The following is a 19,888-nucleotide window of genomic DNA, read 5'->3' as shown; positions in this document are numbered from 1 at the left end:
ACGGTACAGCCACTGTAACTTGAATGGGACATTTTTTGCATGTGTTTTTTTTATGCCTCATATAACTGAATATTATGTTTTGAAAGGATAAAGCCAAGAAAGGGAGTTCTATCACTAAGAAAGGGAGATACTCCTTTCAGGCGTTACTATGCCACTGAATCAGGACATCAGATTACAGAGGTTTAGCTGCAATATTCCTCTGCAAATCCCACTGTATCACAGAGGTTTTCAAGTGTCTTTACAGTGGGGGCTGCAGGTTGTGTCTTGCACTGAGGTGGGAAAGGCTTTTACAACAACCAGGGGTAGTGGGAGAGAGAAAAACAAAAGGTAGGGTGAAAGTGAACACAGGAATTCTCATTATTGAAAATGAGAGGCCAGAATTATTTACCCAGATGCATTTATTGTTTTCTTACTTGGAGTATTTGCTGTACTGTATTATCAAGATTCTGGGTAGTACAAAGAAACTTTAAACCTCCTCAGGCTACTCAGAGGCTGGAAGATATTGTTCAATTCTTGAACCCTTTTTTTTTTTTTGTCTTATAATATGAACTGTAGAACTGCTTCCAAAGTGGAATTATTCTTACTGATGTAATTTTGACAGTGTTAGAATTTTTCATATTGTTTTGTTAGATACTGGAAATTATAATTAATGTAGAATGGACAGAACTACTGTTACTTGTTAGGTGTCTTAAGTCATTAGATAAAGGTAATAGTACTGGTAGAATTAAATTTTAATTTTTCCATGCAGTTGCACTGTTTAAAAAAAAAGTCATTATTGTAATAAATCTCAGTTTTGTGCTGCTCCTCACTTGCCAAGCTTATCTTAGCTTCAGTGAATTATTATTTGGTTGACAGAATGTTTTGAGAGCAAAAGTTTTTTTATTTGTTTTGAAGTAACTTTTCTTTTCTCTTATTTTGTAGTTCCCCCAAGTATTGCTGGTGACCTGCAGGTGCCTGAGAACATCAGCACTGTGGAGAAGAATCCTGTCTCTCTGGTTTGTGAAGCTTCAGGAATTCCCCTGCCATCGATAACATGGCTCAAGAACGGCTGGCCTGTCACTTTGAACAGCTCGGTGCGCATCCTCTCAGGTATGGCACATATTTAAAGCTGTAGTTATTTTTGAAAAAGGGAATGGAGTGAAGGGCCTTCTGAATCTATAGTGCATGTATTTCACGTTGAAGAAAGTTTCATTTAATAATCTGTGAAGACATGGAGAGAAAAGAAACTGTTATCCAAGCTATTCAGTAAATGGTATCAGATCAGGCTGGAGTGCTTATCAAATAGCTAAAGTAAACTGTGTAAATTGTTACCAAACTTTACATATGTGGGTCAAAGGTGTGGTAACTGTTCAGTCTTTGACATGGAATAAGCCATAGTTCTAGCTGTATGTCAGTCCAGTATCTGTGTTTCCAGAAATACGTCAGATAGAGATGTCTTTGTCAGTGCTGATACATAGAAAGCTGTAATACGATGTTTCCTCTTCCCTCAGATGAATACGGATGACCATAAACAAAATACATCTTTCATTTATCTGTGTCTGTATATAAAAACAAATGGAAATCTATTCATGAGCCTCATCAGTTAATGCATGTAAATACTTACTGGCCCTGCAGCAAATTGAATCTGACCTTCAGAATGTCATTTTGTAAAAGCTGGAATTGCGTGATCAGTCAAGGACAGCACAGAACGTTTCACTAGCAAGTATAGTATGAAACCCAAGGAATCTGGAGAAATGTATGACAGGTGGTCAGAATGACACACCCAATTCACTGGGGTCTCGTTTTTCAAGCTGGCATAACCTACAAAGAACTAGTTCAAGCATCTTTTTATGACAGTAGCAATTGACAGAGGCATCTGAAATGAGAGGGCTTGGCACCTGTTTCTGTAAACCATCTTCTTGCAATACTGTAGGGAAGTGAGAGTATTTGACTAGCAGATGCAGTTGTGTTTTTTTGTTTACAATAGGAAATTGAGTTAGCAACCCTTGATATTAAAATGGAAGTTGTGTACCAAGCAGGCAACATGTTTTGCTTCGGCTTCTTGTGTCTGGAAATCAGCTTTGTGGACTGCTTAGAAGTAATAAAGTCTTTGGCTAAGAACTGATACATATAGACAACAACAGAGATGTTTCTTTGATCTTGGGTTTGCCACCAGAAATCTCATGAAAGTAAGTTTTCACAAAGTTTCTAATACTCTAATGTAGCCACCATGCAAAGACAAGCCATCCTACAGCATGAACGTAAGAAAACTATCAGAAAGGTAAAGAAACTAGAAGCTCAGCTAAGACTGTATTTGAAGCTGGAATTTGTCAGGAATTTTTTCCATCAGTGTAGCTTTTGACATTGCATGTAGCCCTGTTTTCTTCTTTCCTATTTTTAATTATGGCACATGGAAAAAGGGGTGCTGGTGTCTGATTATTATGCAGTATCTGAGTTGGTGTGCATTCCTTTTGGTGCGTAGTTGCCATCAACAAAAACAATGCCTTCTGGGCTTGATTGTTCCTGTTCTGTCTGTTGATTTCTACACCCACATTAATATCACCACCCGGATTGCAGTGTCAGGAAGGGTGAGACACAAGAAGATGTTTATTGTCTCTGAATGTTAGCTGCAGTGGGAGGGGGGAAGCAAGCCAGAACTCAGTGCTTTGTTTTCCAGCAAGCTTTGTGCTTTTATATAGTTCTTCAGAAAACTACATATTGTGGTAGTGAACTGTGACCAACATGGCATTTGAGACTCCCTTTGTGCTTGTATAGCTGTAAGAAAAACAACAACAAAAAAACCTCTTTGACTAATATTTAAGAGGTAAAATACTCTGCCAAAGCAATATTTCAGTTCTGTTGATTGAAAACATACTTGGCATTGCAGATGATTGAAATGTGTGGACACACTGCTGGCAAATGTCTGTTAATTCAGATACTATGCTGCTGCTTCCTTTTGAAGATACTTGATATAGTTCCTTTAGGGAAAAAAAAAAAGTTTTCACTATGCCACCACATCTGCCATTTTTGCAGACCATGCATTAAGCTGCATGCTAGCTTTAGAAAGGAGAGATGGTTTTATTAAATTGTAGCTGAATGTGGAGAATTGTACCTCAGCACTGGAGCTCTGGGTATGCAAGTGTGTTAAATCATGGAAAGTTAGTCTCCTACAGGCAGGTGTCTGCTTCATTTTGAGTTTTACATAGCTTTGTTCAGGGTATGGGTGGGAGAAGGGATCAGGGTGACATGAGACTGCAAGAACAGAGCCTTTCTCAGTCCTGCAGGTGTGATTTCTTCGGTGAAAGAAATCTATCCATCAAGCGGGTTAAGTTTCTTCCTTCAAAGCACATGACTAGGAACATAAATTTGTGGGATACATCCTGGTAATGAGACCCAGTGGAGATCCACAGACAAACAGTTTAGATGTAGTGTCCTGTGTGGTAATGATTGTTAATGTGAGAGCAGCTGATGAGAAACTGGAAAAGGTTAAGGGATGGCCACCATGTTTGTTTTTACACTTAAATGCTCACTGAAGCTTGTTTTGCTGTTCCTCTGCCAGAAGGATGCAATGAGAAGTTTTGCTGCTAGGTCAAAGTGGGGATATTCTTGGTCCTCTGGTCAACCATACAAGCGTATGCATGTGTTTATAAAAAATAGACTTATTTTTCTGTGTACATCACTCTGTCTCTCTCTCTGCTTTATTATTTTTCCTGTACAGTCATGTAGATTCCAGTACAGCAAAGTACTTATGTAAGCAAAAGTCCTGCTGTCTTAGACACTCTATCCTGTCACAATTTCCTGCGTAGAAGGAATGTGCACAAATCCTGCATATTGCAGACACAGTGTACCTGCTACATCCAGTGTCCGCACTGATCCAATGACTTTCATGTGGACTGGGCTGTACCTCTGATGTGTTTGTATACAGCTTGTGACCTGTCTAGGGCAGGTTGCATTTTCTCTGCATGCTCTTTCTCTGCAAGCTTTCAGTAATTTCAATTTGATCTGTTGATTTCTTCCAGAAAACAATTGGTTGAAGAAAAAAAAATAAAGGTGTGGGAGTGGAGGGAGAAGGGATGTGTCAGGGTAATTCGGCAATTACTGGATAGGAAGAGTAGCATAGTCAATGGAAAACACAGGTCTAAAAATACTGGGAAGCTGAGGAGCTGCACAGACACACAACAATTATGGGAGTAGGGGTAAGGTCAGTTTACATTATTCCTTGTTCAACAAAACTAAGCACATTAAAAAGAGGAAAATACTCCTGTAAATTTAAGTAAAACGTAAGAAATTGGAGCTAACGATTTGGGAGCATGTTGGTTGGAGCAGAACTTTAATAATTCTACATTTTTTTCACTCTCTTCTCAGGGGGTAGAACGCTCCGTTTGACACACACAACTGTATCAGATGAAGGGCAGTATACTTGTGTAGTGACCAATGCTGCAGGAGAAGCGAGGAAGGATTTTGACCTTTCTGTTCTAGGTAGGTACATGATAATTTTTGTTACAATAGAAGAAGAAAAGATATGGGGCTATACTGAATACTTTGCTGGTATTTAAAAAATCATTATGCCAAAATAAACGTCCTTAGGCGAAAGAAAGGAGCATCTGATAACATGGTCGGAAAATCAGGTTTTAAAGAGAAGTTGCTTCTACATGTGAATTTGCTGTACTCTTTGTTTTTAAAAACTAAGATTCTTCAGGCATAATTTAGAATAACTGGCAGCTACTTACATTTTGCGGTTTGTTGGTCCTTTTCTGAAAAGGATCTGTGTCAATGTACCTCTGGCTTCAGTTATGTTGTTATTTCAGTCTCATGGAAGTTGGGGGGATGCTGACAGCCAGATTCCCACCCTCCCTTCAGTTGCTTGTTGCTCATAGCTTCTCTATGCCTTGGATAGGATGAACAATGTGAATCAGATTATAGGTGATCTGGAAAAGTGGGGAGGTTGTTTTTTCCTGGTCTGGTTAGTTTTCAGCCAGGTCAGTTCCCTGCTTGTTCACCACATAGCCTGTGAATGCCAGTGTTGGTGAAAGGAAGATGACAAGAGTGAGTGGTCAGGGAAGTAGCACTGTTTCCTTTGGCACCAGCCTGAATTTAAGGTGTTTTAAAGTTGAAAGAAAACTACAGCCTCAGAAAACCACGTGTAACTTGTTCTATGTGTCTGTTGCACCTAATGCTTGAAGGCAGAAGGGTGCAACTCTGTATGATGATGCTCATGAATTAAAATCAGCACTGGGAGTAATGTGTATAGCTGACTTGCATGATGATAATTTGTTGCAACAAAGATATGAATGCAAAGCCAGGACCTACAGGGAGATTAAACACGAGATGGAATCAATTTTGAAAAACAGATCTCTGATCCAGAAGAAATTTTCAATTCTTGGAACTTTTGGTATTGTAAAGCAAATATCTGAGTGTGGTAGTAGTGGGTGACCCTGCTAGCGTATTATACAAGCACAGCGGGCTTACTAATGGCTGTTTGGAACTCTTAATGAGTATTTGTGTCACATTGCTTACTTTATTTCCCTCCCACTCCCTGCTTTTCGGTTTAGTAGCTATTTATTATTTCTATCAATGATTAGCAGGCCTGATGGAAGTTGTCTTGCAGCATTACTGTATATAAATTGCCTTAAGTTTCCAAGTGCCTTAAGCTGCTGAGTGCTATCAGTTTCACTTGCCTTCAGCTGACTTATGCATATTCAGTCTGTAAATGATAACTTATGTTCATGTCAGTTCAAGTTTATTTGATGAGCTCATGGAAGTGTAAGTCTGGTAGAATGGAAGAGATGTATAAACACTGAAAAGCATTCATTGTTTTACTGTTTTCTTTGGAGGGTGTTAGTAGCAGGGTGTTCATGAGGCTTCTGGGAATCTCTCTTGCATAGGCTTTGTTTGCCTTGAAGACAAATGCTCAGTGAAGCTGATTTCAAGTGGGCTAAGTGGAAAATTCCTTTGTTCAGTCTCTTCTTCCCTCCCCCCAGTAATTTCTTTGTCCTTCTAGAGGAAAGTTACAGGAATGTGGCCTGATGGTGACACAGACTATATTCACCAGCTCATTGTAAATAGGAACCATACAGAGACATCCTGGTGTTTCTCTAAAATGGCGTAGGAGGTGCAACAGGCGAGCCAGTTTGCATGGAGAGCTTGGTGTAACAAGCCTAGTACTTACATATTTGCAAAACATTTGGTGTGGCTTTGTCTTAGTTCTGAAATGTGTTGACATCTTACTGTGTTATTTTGGGGCCAAAGTGATGAGTTGCTCTGTTTATTTATGCGTACTAACTTCTGGCCAGACTTATGTCCTGACCTTTATGATCATAGGTTATATTTTATCCCATCTAATTCCTCCAGTTGATGCATCTTTGTCTTGTCATATTTGAACACTAGAACACATATCAAAGTCTGTTTTGCATTGCTTGTACAGTCACACTAGGGAATGTGATCATAACTGCACCACAAGGGGGTAAAAGTGCCAGTACTGGCCCCATCTTCCTGCATACTAAATTCTGCTAACCCTCATCTTGCCATGTGTCCTGTTCAGAAACCAACTTCTTGATGTGCTGAAGCAGCATCTTTGCCATTCCAGTCATCAAGTGAAATTCGAATCTCTTTTAACTTTTTATTTTCCCTTACTCTAGTTTGTATTCTTCATTAGTATGGAAGATCACACGTATCATATTATTTTTCTCTGTTAACAATGAATTCTGCATATTATCGTGGTTGTTATTTTAATAAAACTTTTGATTCCAACTTACTGGTAGGTCACAAGTAAGCTGTTGAATATATTTTACTTCCTCTTTTTTTAGACCTTCCATATAGGCTGAAAGTTTGCATTTTATAGGATTATTAAAGAGAAGTATCTGGCCCCTTAGTCCAGCTTTTTTGTTATAAAATTTCCCCAAATCTCTTGGAGATTGGGCTGCTTTCTTATAATTGCAGGCCTCCTTTTAAATATGTAATACTCCATGCCTACTTTGATTTTCTTTTTTCCTGAATCTACAACTGCCTCTACTTTGAAAGAAACAGTTCATCAGTGCTCTGGAAGTTTGTGGGCCTGAGAGGCTCCTCACCAACACATTGACAGCTTGGCCTCCCTCATCCAGTAACGTGTCTGTGGTTCTGTTGACCAGGATTAGTTGGAAACATGTCATCAAGTAGTCAGTCATACAGTACGAGTTTTCTTGTACAGAGTTAGCTATTCAGGATGTGGATAGGTATTTTAATGGTATGGTTTTATCTTTTATTTCCCCAGAGAAACATGATTTGTACCACAGCAAGATGTGTAATTTGTTCAGCTGCCTCTCTGGCAGCTGTAATTGCGTAAAACACATTTATGTCTTTACACAGCACCTACTTGTTGGTAATCTATTGTATTGCTTTGAGTGTGCTTGTAAGAAAAAAAAACACACATAGTATATCAACAAGCGAGCTTTTTCTGTCCAACTGCTTTTGCTGTTGTTTTGTTTTAAATCTGTTCTTTCCCTAGACTTCTAGATGGATGCTTTCAATTAATGTTAGAAAATAACTCTTAAACTTAAGCACATTGTTTGAGCAAATGAATCACTTGCCGCTTAATGTGAGTGAAGGAATTTGTTTGCAAACTTATAAAACTTAGTGGTGCATACAATCAAACCTGGCCTTACTAGTAACTCAAGTGTTCATCCATGTTGCCCTGATAACCATACTTAGAAATGTGGGGAATATACCTCAGCACCCTGAATCTCTAGCTGTGAAAACAGTGAGGAGGTACAGTCAGAGTCTGTGGCCCTCTCTTGTCCTTGTCATGGACCAGCATGTTTAAGGGGTGCAGAACAGAGGTATAGCTGTTGTCCAGGCAGGGTAGCTCTACACTGTCTCTCATCTGGAGCTGTTTCTGTCAGAGCGGAGCCATTTATTGATTTCGGTGACTAAGGGAAGTACACCCTGACACACATGGCCTCAATAAGTCTTTGCTATATTTAAATTGTTTGTAAGTAATAATTGCTGGTATTGTCTCCTTGTCTGATTCCAGTGCCTCCAGGGATTGTGGGTGAAAATAAGCTGGAAGATATGAAAGTGAAAGAGAAGCACAGTGTTACCCTGACATGTGAAGTGATAGGTAAAAGTATACAGTATTTATACCTTTACTGATCTGATCTCATAGTGTTGATCTTCACTGGTTCTGAACAGGGTGTTTTAAATGGAATTTTCACTTCAGTGGAATTTTTAAATTTCAGATTTAACCTTAGTGCATGTGGCAGGACTAGCACCCCGTGTTTAAAGGTAGTATAAAACGTAACCAAGAGGTTAGGTGCTGTGGTATTTCTTCTCTAAAGTCCTGTAGAATTTAACAGGAGGTATATATTACTTCAGGATGTTCAAAGACTATAGAATATGTATTCCAAAGCATCTTCCTAATGAATATATTGTAAGGTGGCATCAAAATTGAATTTTTCTGTTATTCAGAAATCTTGGAATATCCTGGAGGCTATACAATAGCTAATATTTGCAATTCTCTTAACTCCATTAAGGGAATCCTGTACCACAGATCACCTGGGTAAAGGATGGGCGACCTCTAACTGAGGATGAAGATCACAAGTTTTTGTCCAGTGGGCGTTTCCTGCAAATCACCAATGCTCAAGTCACTGACACGGGGAGATACACATGTATTGCATCCAATACAGCTGGAGATAAGAGCAAAAGTTACAGTCTTAATGTACTTGGTAAGACAGCTGGGCTGGCTCTTAGAGAAAACATATTAATCTCAGGAAAAAAACAGATAATCACATTGGAATTTTGTAGTCTTTTAATTATAGCAAGGTTTAAGTTGCCTGGCTATGATTAAAGTTTAATGGCTATGTAACCGATAAATGACAGTAGTTCAACAGAAACAGCAGTTCCGTGCTTTAAACAATATAGAGGTAGAAAATGCAGAACTATAACAGGATCTTATCTGTGGGGAATAAGCAAGTCAGTATGTTGGCTTACTGTGATTCAAGGAAGGAGTATCAGATTGTAATCTTTTTGTAAAAGCTGAAACCATCTGCAGTTTGCTTTTTCCATAATAGTTATTGCATAACCAAATACAAACAATGGTGAGTTTGTTTTCCACATCCTCATTTCCTAGGCTCGTACCTCCTACCAGTTTGCTGTGCACAGGATCATCAGGCAGCGGGTCTGCCAGCTGCTGTGCAAGAAGTGGCTGGCTTCCTGCCGACCTGTGTTTGACAAGGGCTAAGGGTGGATGGATTCCACCAACAGGGGCTGACCTTTGACTGCAGTACAAAATGTAAAACCAAATGAATGTTGTCTGGTTCTGGGTTTCAGTATGCCTACTAGGAATGCCTCCCAGCTATTTGAGGCTGGAACCAGATTCTGAGGCTTAACACTGAACACAAAAATGGCTTTTCAGAGCGGTCTTTTCTCTGTTTGATGATTTTGTTGCTCCTAGTGTCTCCAGTCATTGTGGGTGCAGACAGCTATGGCAATGCAGAAGAGATCACTGTTATCCTCAACAGCCCGACATCACTGGTTTGTGAGGCTTATTCCTATCCTCCAGCTACAATCACCTGGCTGAAAGATGGTAATCCTTTAGAATCAAACAGAAATATCCGCATTTTGCCAGGTACATTTTTTGTTCTTGTTGAGAACTAATATAATGCTTTGTTCTTCTATTGTTTGGTTACTGCTACATTTTTTTTAATAAATCAAAGAATGTATTTCTGTGAAGTGCAATATTTGTACCATTTTAGCACTGGCAATTCCATTATTTTTAAGTGCTTCACAACTAGCTGACTAATTACATGTATTTTATTTGTATTCAAGTATTTATCCTTTTGTTCCATAGAGCTAAATGATGCCAAACAAGTTCATTGGAGTTACTAATGAATGGAGGTATCTTGAAATTAAGTGTGGGAATGAACTTGATGGAGAGAGAAAAACAACAAAGCTAGTGATGAAGAATGAGGTGTCATTTTTCTATGCATTTAGTAGTTTGCAATTTCTAATTTGTGGAGTAACTGTTACCGAAAACATCTATGGAGGTGGAAAACAGGAAAAAGCTTTGCTTGTAACACTGAAGTAATGTGCATGAACCAGTACTTCAGCATTATTAGCTGCAGCTGTTCAGAGAAGGAATGAGTCTTGATATTGACAGCGAGGAAGTGAATTATTACGTGTATATTACGTATATTACGGTACAGTTCTTAGGAATAGAGTCTGAAAAGAGCTGCAGCCAAATTAAACAGTGAGTCATCTCTGAGAATGCAGACAATATAAATCATAAACAAGATAGTATGGGAAGGAAATTGATGGATATCAAAGTTGTAGAGGCCACCTGAAGTCTTAAATCCGACTGATTCATTCATATTTAAATTTCATTTCACATTGTAGCTGTTGCTGCTATCCATTCTGTGGAGAGGGAGTTGGGGGCCTATTTCATATGAAATACTGCACTGAAAATGAAATGCAGTTCAGAGGCTCACATCTACCAATTTACGTTGGATATTCTGGTTTTGCTTAGTTTCAGTGGTAATACCTACTTTTCCATTTTCTGTGAATGGAGTGCAGAATCCTAAGTCACTTCTTTCTAACTATCTTCAAGAAATTTCTAATAAAAAGCTATGTTAACAGATTTTCCAAGAATCCAAGATTTTTCCAAGCAACAGGTGTTGTGATCCAAAGCACTGCTGCAAATTATGCACTCATTTATTGCAGGGTATACATGGTGGTAAGCATTCAGTTTCTTAAGCTCATCTAAGGGCAGAATCGAGACCAAAGGATTGAAAATATGCTGCAGAAATTGTTTAAATAATCAGAAAGAAAGATTGTAACTTAGACACTATTAAGGAATGATCTTTTCTGGCAGGTGGTCGGACCCTGCAGATTCTAAGTGCACAGGAAGACAATGCTGGGAGATACACCTGCATAGCCACAAATGAGGCTGGAGAAACTTTGAAACACTATGAAGTGAAAGTATACAGTAAGGAGACGCTTCCAATATAATTTTTTTTTTGTTTGCATTCTTCCATTTTTTTCAGTGTGTTACTTATCCTGGTGCACAAAGGGATTTCTGTTAGTGGTTTTGTTTACCAAACATCTGCGTTAGCTCATGTCATTGCTTGAAGAAAGGTACTGGAAAAGTTTGCTGTTGCATCCTTTACAAGTGCTGGTGTAGGGCCAAGAATCTTTGTACCACCCAGGGGAAGACATTTAAGAAATGATGAACTTCAGTTTCTTTTGAAATGTTTTCGGTCATGATTTTCAAATCAGACAAATGCAACACAATAGATGTGAGCAGAGAATCTCGTGAGTACTGAAACTCTTTTAGAAAAAAAGGAGGGGAGGGGAGCCCTAACATCTAATGAAAAACTTTCTTGAGTAAGGTAAAACAGGAGGATACTATTTTTATTATCTTCCCGTAAAAGACCATATGCACAAAAGCTTTCCCATTCAAGCTTTTCTGTCAGCACATTGTCCTTTGGGCATCTGTGCCTAATATTCTATTTTAATGCTCAAACTCTTCATTATGGGCTCAGTCAAGCATAGTTTCTCATCTCTCTCTCTTTTTTAATTTGCTAACCTTTCAGTCTGAATTGGAGTTTGGTTTGCTCTCTCACAGTAACCATACTGTTATTTTAATTACACAAAGTTCTTAATAAGGCCCCATTGGACTAGGAATAACGAGAAGAGAGTTCATAATTGAAGTATGACTATATAGCACCCCCCTGACCCAGCCCCCCGCCACTGCCATTGCAACTGTCAGCTATTATGGTACTGTAAGCATTAGGGAGAATTTAAGATATCACATTAAAAAATAAAATAGAACAATTTTGAAAGCATTTAAAATAATTTCAGAGGTATTATGAGACCAGGCTGGGGGGTTGATTAAGAATTTTGAAATGTTCTGTTTTCATTCTGATTCAGAAGGAAACAAGATTTTGCAACGTTGGGGTTTCAATGGAATGGAAATTTTGAGTTTTAACCAGCTACTCTGAGTGTGGACTTTGGTTCAGACATATGGTTCTGAGAATATTGGTTTCCATTAAAATGCTTTTTAATGACTGCAGTACACTGAACTGTGTAGAATTTAAGCCAAATGCGTAATAAAGTGCTATAGCTAGGTAAGGCTATAGTAGGTTTGCATGTCTACAAATGTTGAACACGGCTGAACTATATTAGCTGAGCTGTGGGAAAGAGCCAGATTATATGGGGAATGCACTTGGTTTTCCCAGGGTTATTGTCTGGGTTTTCCCTTTGTCCAGCTAGTTTTGAAATTCTGCATAAGACAGTATCTCAGGAAGGTCTCTCTCACTCCCTTTGTTTTTGTGTGCAGTTCCACCCACCATTAACAAGGGGGATAGCTCAGGGATGGGTCTCTCCCCTAAAGAAGTGAAGATCAAAGTAAACCACAGCCTTACCCTGGAGTGTGAAGCGCATGCCATTCCTGCTGCTGCAATCAGCTGGTACAAGGATGGACAGGCCAGTGACTACTTTAATTCCTTCTAATGGGTGGATTTCTTACAGAAACAACTGCATATTCATTATCGCTACTAATGAACATTCATGTAGTGCAGCAGGCTCACTTGCACTGCTAAAGTCAGTAGGAAGTCATCTTCCCCTGTCTCCTGCTGGCAGAACCACCCCTCGAATCTCTTAGGATGCTTGCTGCTGGTCAGATCTCTGCAAATTGACCCTCATTTCTTTGTGGGTGCCCCGCAGTACAATTAAGACATCAGCCATGGGGTTTCCAGGGCCTACTGCTGGCCTGTGCTTTAAAGAGGGAGGGCTCTACCTAGAAGTAGTGTCCCATGGTATTACCACATGTCGCTTTGCCAGCATTTGCATTCCCCAAAGGCCTTTGTGCAGAATGGCCCCATGCTTGGTTCCTCTAACTGCTGCCCTTGCAGAAGTTGCAGAGAGCCTCCCACTTGGTTCTGGCAGAGTGTGCAAAGCCACAAAAGCATCTGGATCCTCTGTGAGGGGGAATGAGGTGTGGTTCCTGCCACATGCAGCCTTTGCAGCAGCATCGGTCTGGAGGAGAAGCAGTTTTGAAGGGCGATGCCACAGAATCATACTGATGTGTAACCTACTGGGAGTTGCTATAAATAACAAAGAAACAGTGCAACTCTTGTGTAAGGAAGGAGAACATAACAACTGTCGCTTTAGCTGTTGTTGGCAGGGCATGTATGTGGGCAGACTTCTGCATCTCTGCAGCTGGACAAGCTCTTGCTGGATTTATGGAGCATGCAGAAACAACCTGGAGTCACGGGAGAGACTGTGTATACACTCTCTGCCTGCTTTGAGCATATGCTGTAATTCTAGGCCCTCCTGGGCGTACTGATTATATTGCCAATGAGAATTGAAAGGGCCTCAAAGAAGGACAGTGGCTATAAGCAGCTTGCTGCCATTGTCAGAGCACTGACATCCAGCAGCTTTTTCTTGCTGTGCCCCTGGGAAAATGGCTTTCATTCACATCCGTGGACTGAATTGTCCCTTGAAGGCCATGAATTAGGTGACTCCCTAATGTGTTCCATTTTTGTTATTGAGAGATGTAGGTTATATTGCTGTAGTCTGTGTTGTCGTGTGATGTAACTTGTAGGTACAGTAACATCTAATCCTGTACATGTCTACTACATCAGTTTTATGTTCACACCATGTCATTCCTGGGCAGCAGATCGAAGTGGTTGTGTGACTGTAGGATGAGTTAGATCAGGTTGTAAAACTCACAGAAAACTGTTCTCCAAGTGTAGGTTTTCCATCAGCTCATCAGCTTGGCCAGTGACTTCAGGGGTTGAGTCACCATGCTTTAATCAGATGCTATAAGAGCACTTGCCAGATAAGGGTGGCATTGCTCCTTTCAGCAGCAGCTAGCAGACAGGGTTAGGTGTGATATAAAACGACATCCCCTTGGGAGACCAGCTACCAAGATCAGAAAGGTGAAAATACACAGCGTCTGACAAAGATGAAAAGCAAAACTGTCTCCAGTGTTAAGGGCTTGGGGCTTGAGTAGAGTTACTCCAGGAGGAAGAGCTTTTGGGCTGAGGGAATGAAGGAGGAGAGCTGGGCTTGCCGCTGTTGTGCAAAGCATTCCTTCCCCTGCACCACCTGTGGCCAGGGATGCCAGCCCAGGAGCACCTGGCTCAGGACTGCACCCCAAGCGGTGTCCTAAGCTACTGCTTCCCTTGCAAGAATTGAAAGTGGGCCTTGCTTGGCAGCATGACCAAAAATTGAAGGATGTTCGGTTGTCAGTGCTATCAAAACAGAGGAAATATTAAAAAAAAAGAAAAAAAAAGAAAAAAAAAGTTCTTATTCCCAGTATGCTGCCTTAGGAAGGATTTTGAAACAATCAGAATTTGACCAAGAGAGATGATGTCATACTGCTACCACAAATAGGGCTATTCCTAATTTATGATTTCCATATTATTAATTTACATGTTAAAAATACATTACAGCCTCTTAAACCAGATGATCATGTCATTATCCAAGCCAGTGGCCATTTTCTGCAGATTAAAGAGGCTCAAGTATCAGACACTGGTCGTTACACTTGTTTGGCATCCAACATTGCTGGAGAGGATGAAGTGGAATTTGATGTAAATATACAAGGTAAACAGAATTAAAATAATAAAATTCCTATTTTTGGTAGTTTGAGCCTCCTTATTTATGTTCTGGAATGTTGGAATTCTTTATAATTTTTGTATCCTTTAGTCCTTCTTGGTCTATTCTAATACTCTTGTGTTCTGTGTGATTTCTATTGCATGTATATTTAGTTCATCTTTAAGAAATACAGTATTTGATTCTTCTTTGTTTCACATATTGTGACATGGAGCGTGTCTAAAATCAGTGGAATGCTGTCATAGATCTGATCTTCCTCTACCTTATATGAAAAAGTTTTAATTTAGCTTAAACTGAGAGGTCGTATTTTATTAACTGTATCAGGTAGTACTTGGAGGCTCCAGGCATAAGCACCCAGTTGGCCTACGCGTTGTGTAAATACAAGAAGACATTCATTAGTCATTTGTGAAATTTTAAACAAAATTAGAATTTGATTGAAAGCAGATAGTTTGCTATTTAAATAATTATTGTTAATCAATACCCTCTGTGTCTTGTTATCAGGTCCTCTTACATTGTTATTTATTAGCCTCCGGAAAACGTTCAGTAGATTGGTCAATTGTTTGTTCTGTTGAAAAGTACTAGAATTATCCTGGCTAATCTAAATGGGGGGAGGTTAATTTAATAAACTTAATTTTACTTACTGCTATTTAACAATTACAGTATCTTTTGTATCTCTTGACTTCATAACTAGTTGTTTCCACTGTAAAATTATTTTTTTTTTCCTTCTCAATCGTAGTTCCTCCTAGTTTCCAAAAGCCTTATAAAGGATGGGAAACTGGTAACATGGTGGATACAGGAAGAGGTGGAGAAAATAAAGATGCGATTGTCAACAATCCCCTGTCACTGTACTGTGAGACCAATGCTGTTCCTCCTCCAGTGCTTACATGGTATAAAGATGGCTATCCTCTGAGCTCTAGTGATAAAGTACTAGTATTACCTGGTGAGTATTAAAATATGTCACACTAGGACCTTAAGGAATGGTGTTTGGTACTACCATACAAATGCTACTACTAACTTTTCTCCTTGAAAACATTGCATTAACTTTCTTTTCAGGCTTTCTTGACTGGAGAAATTTCTTTCCAGTGATCAGATTTAAGCAAACTGTTACCTTTTTTGATTTAAAATGCAGAAATGGTGAGGATGTGAGCACTGTTGAAAAATGAAATACAACAATATCTACTTTGTGATGTATTTCTGATTTATTTCCTTAATATGTTTTACTTTGATAAAATTACAATTAAAGTAGAAAAGCCTCTCAACCAGGGACAGAGACATGGAAATATTACAGTAGCAAAATCACCATGAGCTTCTACTTAGGCAAATAAGAGAGAGGAGCTAATAATTGGAAGCAGGGACATGTGGCCTGAGAAGAGTACAGGGATGCTGTCTGGATGTGCGGGGATGGGATCAGGAAAGCCAAGGCACAGATGGACCTGAACTTGGCAAGGGATGTGAAGAACAAGAAGGGATTCTATAAGTACATTGGCCAGAAACAAAAGGACAAGGAGAGTGTACCTCCTCTGATAAAAGAGAAGGGAGAACTGGTAACAAAAGACATGGAGAAGGCTGAAGTACTCAACACCTTCCTTGCCTCAGTCTTCCCTGCCATTCAGGCTTCCCATGTCTCTTGTTTCCCTGAACCTCTAGGCACGGGCTGGGGGAGGAAAGTCCCTCCCACCATAAGCAAAGAGCAGGTTCGAGACCACCTGATGAAAATGAACAGCTACAAGTCCATGGAGCCCAGTGCCATGCATCCCAGGGTCCTAAGGGAATTGGCTGATGGAGTTGCCAAGCCTCTCTCCATCCTATTTGAAAAGTCCTGGCAGTCAGGGGAAGTCCCTGCTGACTGGAAAAATCACTCCTGTTTTTAAAAAGGGTAGAAAGGAAGACCACTGAGCTTCACTTCTGTGCCTGGGAAGATCATGGAACAGATCCTCCTGGAAGCAGTGTCAAGGCACATGGAGGACAAGGAGGTGATCCGGAACAGCCAGCATGGCTTCACCAAGGGCAAATCGTGCCTGACCGGTCTGGTGGCCTTCTCTGATGGAGTGACTGCATCAGTTGACAAGGGAAGACTGACCGATGTCATCTACCTGGACACCTGCAAGGCTTTTGACACGGCCCAACATGACATCCTGGTCTCCAAATTGGATAGAGATGGACTTGATGGGTGGGCCATTCAGTGGGCAAGAAATTGGCTTGAAGGTCACACCCAGAGAGTGGTGGCCAATGGCTCCATGTCCAGGTGGAGGCCAGTGATGAATGGTGTCCCTCAGGGGTCTGTCTTGGGACCAGTAATGTTTAATATCTTTATCAATGACATAGACAGTGGGATCGAGTGCACCCTCAGCAAGTTTGCAGACGACACTAAGCTGAGTGGTACGGTTGATACAACAGAAGAAAGAAATGCCATCCAGAGGAACCTGAACAAGCTTGAGAAGTGGGCCCACATGAACCTGATGAGGTTCTAAAAGTCCAAGTGCAAGGTGCTGCACCTGGGTCAGGGCAATCCCAGACATGAGCATAGGCTGTGAGAAGAACTCACTGAAAGCAGCCCTGCAGAGAAGGACTTGGGGGTTCTGGTGGATGAAAAGCTCGACATGAGCCAGCAGTGCGTGCCTGCAGCCCAGAAGGGCAACTGCATCCTGGGCTGCACCAACAGAGGTGTGACCAGCAGGTCGAGGGAGGTGACTGTCCCCCTCTGCTCTGCCTTTGTGAGGCCCCACCTGGAGTCCTGCATCCAGGTCTGGGGCCCCCAGCACAAGAAGGATGTGGGGCTGTTAAAGTGGGTCCAGAGGAGGCCATGAGGATGCTCAGAGGATGGAGCAGCTCTCCTATGAAAAAAGGCTGAGAGAGCTGGGGATGTCCTGCCTGGAGAAGAGAAGGCTCAGGGGTGACCTCATTGCAGCTTTTCAATACTTGAAGTGGGCTTATAAAAAAGATGGAGATCGACTTTTTGCTTGGGCAGATAATGACAGGACAAGGGGGAATGATTTTAAACTGAAAGAGGGGAGATTTAGATGAGGTGTTAGGAGGAAATTCTTCACTCAGAGGGTGGTGAGGCGCTGGAACAGGTTGACCAGAGAGGCTGTGGATGCCCCATCCCTGGAGGTGTTCAAGGCCAGGCTGGATGGGGCTTTGAGCAACCTGATCTAGTGCGTGGTATCCCTGCCCATGGCAGGGGGGTTAAAACGAGATGATCTTTAAGGTCCCTTCCAACCTGAGCCATTCTGTGATATAATTCCATGATATGATAATGCTGAGTACAAAAAGGAAGGTCTTTCTGTGCAGAGGATGATTTTGGGTAGTGTCTGTAAAGAAGCGCAGTGCTAGAGATAATGTATGGCTGTGAGTTACTGAAGAACATTATTCTTTCCTGTGGAATTAATTACTCTTTTCTAACATGTCAGTATGAACGTTCCTGAATTTAAAGTATCTGCCAGTACAGAAAGTAGCTCGGAAATAAAAGTCTTTAGTTACTTATAATCCAGAACAAATGCTGACCATTCATAATTTTGCCTGCTCAGGTCTCTGGTGAAATGTGGTGTGGAAATGATGGAAATGGCATGATTTTACATTTAAATCTTAAGTGTATTTATCTTCCAGGAGGCCGAGTGTTACAGATTCCACGGGTACAGGCTGAAGATGCAGGAAGATACATGTGTGTGGCAGTAAATGAAGCTGGGGAGGATTCCATTCATTACGATGTCCGCGTGCTCTGTGAGCTTTCCTGCTTTTCTTTTTTTAATATGTTTATATAAGTTTCTAGAGTTTTGTAGAAATATACAGAATTAGATGAAAACAGTGGTCATATGGTTAGTTCTGGATGTTTTTCGGTTATTCTTACAGGAACTCAATTGCATTAGGCCAAGCGTGTTTCACTTCACTGTAAAGAAAAGTGTATGTAGAAGTCCTGGTTTTATCTTGGTATCTCTTATTTTCTATCCAGTTTCCAGTTCAAAAGTCTGACTTGTTCTAGACTTTTCTCTCCCCTGATTTTCATCATGACTTTCTAAAATATCTGCAAAACTCCCAAAGTCAGAAGGGAATTGATGATTCAGATTCACCATTGAATGCCTGTAGAGTCGATTTTGTATGATTGATTTACAAATATTACACAAAAATCTTGTGTGATATTTATATGTTGCTTGTATTGCCCCTTGATGTAATCAAGGTTTTTGTCTTTATTTCTATTTCTATATCTACCACTGAAAGCACTGGGTTATTGTTAGGAAGAGGGGCCTGCCTTGGGAATCCTGCTTTGTTCTGGCAGCAAAGAACTTAACAGATTGGCTGGAAAATGAGTTTCCCCTCCTCTTTATGGTTGCTGTGAATAAGTGTAGCTTTCCTGCAGTCCCTTGAGTTATACTGATTCTTTCAAGCTGAACTACTCTTGGGATTTTATTATCTTTCACTGTAGTCACTGAAGATTTACCTGTTTCCTTCTGCAAACCCATTCTCTGACATCTTAAGAAAAATACCTCTGGGACATGCTAAGTCACAGTATTCTTACAATGTTTTGCTCTTTTCTAGTACCACCATCCATCAGTGGAGCTGATGGTGATCTGCCTGAAGAAGTGACGGTACTTGTGAACAAGGTTGCAGTGATGGACTGTGTCGCAAGTGGCAGCCCTTCTCCAAGTATTACCTGGCAGAAGGATGGCCACCTTCTGGCAGAAGATGACAAACCCACATTTTTATCCAATGGAAGAAGATTACAGGTAGCTCTAAGTGAAGAATGTGGAGAACTTTTTTAGCATCACAAACAAAAATCACCTGTAAAGACAAATCTGTTCAGATTTGTTGAGTGTGTGATTATGGATGTTTTTTTTTTATGAGGTGCTGAAAACCTAAGGACTTTCTTTCCCTTGTCTCTGTCCCTGAGCTGCTTATTCCCATTCCTCTGTAGCTCCCTCAGTTGTACTGACCCAACTGTTTGTGGCGTCATGCTGTGAACCACATCAATGAAATCACTTGGTTTAAAATGACATTGATTTTTGTGGAGAACAACATAGTGCTGTCATCTTTATCCAAGTGTTTAATTGTGTTAAACAATTAACACATGTTAAACTAATTAACAATTGTGTTAAAACTAATGGTGTTTAATTATTGTAAAATTTACTGTTTTTTAAAGTGTATTCTGAAGAACTGCTCCCTTCCTGTCAGTAGATGAAATTGAATCAAACTATTAAAACAGTTACAAAGCTGAGCTTAATTCTCTCTATTTTCATAGCATGATCTAGGAATGTAATATAAAATGTAAAAGCCAGATGGAATATTAAGATTTTTATTTAAATTATTTTGTGAATATTAGTTT

The 19,888-nt window shown here is 40.3% G+C and overlaps 1 protein-coding gene across 1 annotated transcript in view; it reads left to right on the top strand.

Moving 5' to 3' along the window:
• HMCN1 (hemicentin 1) overlaps positions 1-19,888 on the top strand; it is a 203,689-nt gene that overhangs the window by 127,652 nt on the left and 56,149 nt on the right. Inside the window, exons 46-56 of the mRNA XM_035537930.2 lie at positions 922-1,089; positions 4,345-4,458; positions 7,991-8,077; positions 8,490-8,681; positions 9,410-9,583; positions 10,826-10,939; positions 12,293-12,438; positions 14,412-14,562; positions 15,308-15,511; positions 18,178-18,291; positions 19,105-19,292. Of these exons, the coding sequence (XP_035393823.1) occupies positions 922-1,089; positions 4,345-4,458; positions 7,991-8,077; positions 8,490-8,681; positions 9,410-9,583; positions 10,826-10,939; positions 12,293-12,438; positions 14,412-14,562; positions 15,308-15,511; positions 18,178-18,291; positions 19,105-19,292 (1,652 nt within the window). The remainder of the gene's footprint in view (positions 1-921; positions 1,090-4,344; positions 4,459-7,990; positions 8,078-8,489; positions 8,682-9,409; positions 9,584-10,825; positions 10,940-12,292; positions 12,439-14,411; positions 14,563-15,307; positions 15,512-18,177; positions 18,292-19,104; positions 19,293-19,888) is intronic.

The sequence above is a fragment of the Cygnus atratus genome, chromosome 8, assembly GCF_013377495.2.
Source record: "Cygnus atratus isolate AKBS03 ecotype Queensland, Australia chromosome 8, CAtr_DNAZoo_HiC_assembly, whole genome shotgun sequence".
NCBI classification, from domain to species: Eukaryota; Metazoa; Chordata; class Aves; order Anseriformes; family Anatidae; genus Cygnus; species Cygnus atratus.
This window is presented reverse-complemented; position numbering and strand designations above follow the sequence as displayed.